The sequence below is a fragment of the Littorina saxatilis genome, linkage group LG4 (assembly GCF_037325665.1).
Source record: "Littorina saxatilis isolate snail1 linkage group LG4, US_GU_Lsax_2.0, whole genome shotgun sequence".
In the NCBI taxonomy this organism is placed as follows: Eukaryota; Metazoa; Mollusca; class Gastropoda; order Littorinimorpha; family Littorinidae; genus Littorina; species Littorina saxatilis.
Genome location: NC_090248.1, coordinates 64,281,808 through 64,287,353, shown reverse-complemented (window position 1 = coordinate 64,287,353; position 5,546 = coordinate 64,281,808). Strand labels below are relative to the sequence as shown.

The 5,546-nt window shown below is 43.6% G+C and overlaps 1 protein-coding gene across 1 annotated transcript in view; it reads left to right on the top strand.

Annotated features, from left to right (window-relative positions):
• The first annotated feature begins 304 nt into the window (after positions 1-304).
• Positions 305-5,546, top strand: part of LOC138965686 (testin-like) — a 44,623-nt gene continuing 39,381 nt past the window's right edge. The window contains exon 1 of the mRNA XM_070337862.1: positions 305-331. Coding sequence (XP_070193963.1) covers positions 305-331 — 27 coding nt within the window. The remainder of the gene's footprint in view (positions 332-5,546) is intronic.

Genomic DNA, 5,546 nt, shown 5'->3' with positions numbered 1-5,546 from the left:
GTAATATGACGGCAGGGCGAAGATGACGGCGTCACACGGGGCGTAAGGGGTAATATGACGGCAGGGCGAAGATGACGGCGTCACACGGGGCGTAAGGGGTAATATGACGGCAGGGCGAAGATGACGGCGTAAGGGGTAATATGACGGCAGGGCGAAGATGACGGCGTCACACGGGGCGTAAGGGGTAATATGACGGCAGGGCCAAGATGACGGCGTCACACGGGGCGTAAGGGGTAATATGACGGCAGGGCCAAGATGACGGCGTCACACGGGGCGTAAGGGGTAATATGACGGCAGGGCCAAGATGACGGCATCACACGGGGCGGAAGGGGTAATATGACGGCAGGGCCAAGATGACGGCGTCACACGGGGCGTAAGGGGTAATATGACGGCAGGGCCAAGATGACGGCGTCACACGGGGCGGAAGGGAAAGCGGGACAGAAGGCCTGACTGAGATGTCAGAAAAAGCTCGTACATCAAAGAGTGCTCGTGCCAGGAAGATCATTGGTCAATTAGTAATAATCATCGCAAGCCTGGCCCTTGCCAAAAGCTGTTCAAAGCTCTTTTCGCAGTAGTTGGGGAGAAAAATGATGGGAGTGTATTATTTCTGGCTTTCAACTTTCTCGCTCTGTCTGTTTGGATTGATGTGTGCGGTAGACCTAGGCTGCACGAATGTCAAACATGTGTTTTTCTTATAATATGTTCTGCGTTGATGTATGTAACTGCGTTAATAAAGTGTACTGATATGCATTTTGATACCGTATATTGTATATTATGTATGTGTAAGGTTTTTCTGGGTTTTTTTTACCATGTATTTACATACAGGTTTTTATTTGTGACAACGGGTCATGTATCCCAATAATACTTGACACTGTTTCCTGTTGGCCTATATATGTTTCTACGTCGTTTAAATTGAGCACATCCAGGAAAGTATTTATAATAAGTGTACCCTCCCGAGCAGTTGTCCATCAATTGTTCACAGAGTCAAATTGTGTGTCATATATATAAGTTTTATAATGTTCTGTATTGAAGAAGAAAAAAAGCCTTGTGAAGTTGTGATTAGTTTCCGCTGTCTGATCGTAACTGACGGACAAACAGCTTTTGTAACCTGCGTATCACTACAGTAGCTATATCAAGCCGTTTGCGTCAAATAAAATGTATCCCTGGTTATTACTGTCATCATCTCTTCAGCAGTTAATGCTATTCAAAACTGAAAAGTATCCCTGGTTATTACTGTCATCATGTCTTCAGGAGTCAATGCTATTCAAAACTGAAAAGTATCCCTGGTTATTACTGTCATCATCTCTTCAGGAGTCAATGCTATTCAAGACTGAAAAGTATCCCTGGTTATTACTGTCATCATCTCTTCAGGAGTCAATGCTATTCGAGACCGTAAAGTATCCATATCACACGTACCTTGATAAACCTTTCCTTTTCTCCTACATCTTTCTTATTTCCCCGTAGATACTTTCCCAACGAAGCGGGGTTTTTCTGTTACTTTGGTGGACTTCGGAGTGGTGATGGTGACATTAACTGCTGCCAAGGGCGCTATGACATTTTTAAGGGAGGTGTCTACACTATATATACCAGCGATAGTGGTCGCAGCCTTAAAGCTACTGCATGGACTCCGGAATGTCAAGTTTTGTAAAGCAGTAACATTACTATAGTGTCTGGTTGATGTCTGGAGACGGTAGAGCGAGGAATCACACTGAAGCTTCACGGAGTCAGCTATAGTGTGCACGACTGCAGAGCACCCAATTGGATTGTTGCACAGGTTAAAGACTCCTTATATGAATCTTTGGTGTTAAACTAATAAAAAAAAGAAGAAGGTTAAGGTGGAAAATATGATCAAGATATAGATCTATGGTTTTCATTCCAGTCAGCGAAAAAATGTGTGGGCTTGAACAAATGAGAATTGGAATGCCCTTGACTTGTAACACTGAGTTTTGTTATAACCAAGGCTAGCACTGTACGACTCTTTGCTTTGCATTTATTAGTATGGCAAAGGTAAAACTTACCTAGTTTGAGATCTAATGAACAAAAGGGAAGTATATAAGCGCTGTAAATGCATACGACATGTGTTATCGAGTAAGTGAGAGTTATACGGAACCAGCCTCAAGCATTGAAATGAACAAACGACTTTCATCCTGAATAATCCAGTTTGAGATCAGAAGACCCGTAACGGAAGAAACAACCTCAAACCAAAGAGTGTATCCCTACTCTTTGCTCAAACTCTTTCGACCGAGTCAGTTGAGTCTCACGCTGAGCGATGATTGACAGTTACCGAGTGCCAGGGGCAGATCACCCTGATTCAGACCGGCGATTAGGAGTTGCTGGTCTTGTCTACATATTCCTACGATGCCACATGCACGTGCCTGAAAGGTCAAAGATTATCTCGTGCGCCGTTTGTAGGCCAAGACACGTCACGGTAGTTCTTGATAATATGTTACTATCAGATTTACTGCTTACACCACAGATATATTCCTGTGGTTTACACAGCCTGGGTTCAGGTGTCTGGAACCTTCGTGTACACTGGTGTTAGTTTATAGAGTGTCTGGCGAAGGTTTATTACTCAGAAGATGGGTTGCCACGTTCGCATGTTTTGTGAAGTGAGTGAGAATAAAAGTGAGATATTTACCGAAATCGGAATGTACGTGGCGCATAATATATACAGTTGTTTGTAGACCAATTTTGTTGATGTTTGGACCGTTGCCACCAAAAGAACCCAAATTTTACTTTTAAGGCTGACCTCAGCATTCCTTTAACTTACAGAGAATATTTCAGTTTTGAAAAAAGTGAATCATTTTTACAAGCAGTAGACTCCAGCCTTAAATCGCTGCTGCCAGATTGGAATGTTTGTTTATATGTACCAACAGTATAAAGTGCGCTTACGTGTAACTGTGTGAATAGGTGTGAGCTTCCAGCCTGGTTTCAGTCACGGTAATGAATCGTGGCCATTATTTGTATGGAACCATGCACAGTATGTAGGCTACGTCCTGGTCAACCAGACCTCATGGACCTATGCATTCGGGAACATGCACACGTTTCGGACAGCTGTTGTCTGTGTGTGTCTTTTATGGCTTCCTTTATCATTGTGTTTTCATTTGTGTGCATAATTCTGAATCTACTGTTGCTAATCTATACTATTCCATACGATTCAGCAGCGGCAACAGTAAAGCCAGAATTCTATAAATGAATGGTTTTCTTTTCGCACGGTGAGCAGCCAGCAATGGTGTCGGTCTTTGGAGGGAAAGAAAGGACGTCAACCCGTGTCATGTGCATGTCGTTAACTCATGGGGAACTTGTGGTGGGTCAGTCGTTTCTGTACTTCCGGTTCCTGGTTTGGCAGGGGTTATTGGCCTTAGCACAAACAAATCACAGGCTCTCAAGCGTCTTGTTCAAAATACACACCCACGAATATATGTTTCGCCATCAGGGACATTTTTGGAATAATTGTCACATTAGCGCGTAATCAAACACACATGTCATACGCACTCCCAAGGTAGTCGGTATAAATTAACTCTTGAAAAATGCCCGAATGGTTCTAAAATTAGGCTATCTCTAATTAATAGAAATTACTGTGGGCCACATATCTAGATATCCACTTGATTTTTATAGGATAAATCATTACTGTTGGCACTGTAGCACAAAGGAGAGATTAGGGTTGTATAATGATTGCTTTACAGCAACGGGACCTAGATATATCGTCCCCAGACGTCGTACACAGTCTGTCTTGTCCTCTTTTAGGAATAATTCGAACCAGACATCTCGAAACATCTCGAATCTTAGCAGTAATGGACATACAGAAGAGAGTATTTTATACAGTAGCGGGGGTGTACATCTGCGGTATTTAGGACAAGAGAGAAAATGTAAGTTTTACGACCTCACGGCAAAGCCATTAGGGGCATGTTACACGGGAAAACCCGGCTTTGTATAAAAATTAAAAATTAAAATGCGGGGGAGAGGGGGGGATGTAGACAGCTGGCTGCCGGCTGCTAGAGGAGACCTGAAATGGGCTAGGGACCGGGTTGGGTCGTCTTGGGTCAGTGCTGAAATGGTTACTTTATTGGCTGTTGGCCGAACGGACACCCGGGCTTCATATTTTTGCATGCATGTATTCGTGTTTCCAAGGCTTGAGGCTTTCGCTGTGACAAGACCGTGGCCGATTCTATGTTCTCTACAGCATCCCTACACGGTTTGATGCTCTCAGTTTCAAAGTATATAGCAAACTTATTGCATTGTTCCTGCAAAACTCTGAACAGTTCAGCAAAATGTATTGTTAATGTTTGTGCGCACTCTTAATTTTAGTAAGTTATGGTTTCCACGTGCCACTGTTGGGTTCTTGTATTGTACATAGATTTGTAAAAAAAAAAATTCTACTCTTGCTATGTCTGTGTACATGTGTATGTTGGAATTCCAAAGCTGCACACACGCAGTGTGCTTTGTGAATGGCACACGGCGGCAACGCCCTCTCTGCTGCCCTCTGTGACCGTTCCAACTGTTGCCAGCTGTCGTCTGTTTGTTCACTCCGACAGAAACGAAAAGGAATGGTGAGGATGGTGACACGGCCAGGGCCGGGTGTGACCAGTGATTCTAGGTCTGTGAGAGAGAGAGCGAGAGAGAGAGAGAGAGAGAGAGAGAGAGAGAGAGAGAGAGAGAGAGAGAGAGAGAGAGAGAGAGAGAGAGAGAGAGAGAGAGAGAGAGAGAGAGAGAGAGAGAGAGAGAGAGAGAGAGAGAGAGAGAGAGGGAGAGAGATTGATCTTTAATACATAAGGATAGAGCTTTTAGGCAAAGTCTAGTCTTTCAACGTGTCCTCAGAAAATCTGAGAGAGAAAGAGAGCGGTGTGGGGAGTGGGGTTTGTGGTGGGGGTGTAGGTTTGGTTGTGATCGAGTTTTAGAGGTGGGGGCAATGTCAAGGGCTAAACGGAGCCGAGAAATTGCAGATGTTGTCAAACTCAGTGTTCCGCAGTCTCTGACAAAGTTTCTCGAGACCATGACCTTGACCTGAATCGTGGATGAACTCAGGACTCATTTAATTGTCATAAAAACACAGTAAAGGGTTTATCAGACACGAAGTGGATATTTGTAAAGACAAGAAGAAATATCGTCCATGGAGCAGTGATTACAACATTGTTATGTATCTGTAGTTATGTCATTATGTTTTTTGTTATCCTCGCTTTGAAATACATGGGCTGCTGTGTTGCGGTGAAATAGACGTGTTCGATGTTGGCTTTGATGTGTAGATTTTTGAAAAAGAAAAGAATCATATCGATTTGACACTACATGACATACACATCGGTGTCAGTTATTCGCCACGATCATGGTTTTAACTAGTCGAGCACATGTTTCCTGTTTGTACGAGGTCAACGGGGCGCAACTCTTCCAGACAACGCTTGCAAATCCTGCTGGACAGTTATTTCCGAATATCGTCTATTACCCGGGTTACTTTTGATTCTTTTTGTTGTTCTCAAAGGGAAAAAGTCCCATGTACACGGAGCTGAAAGCTAATACATGCCTTCCTCTGTTGAACAGTCGAAGAAAGAAAC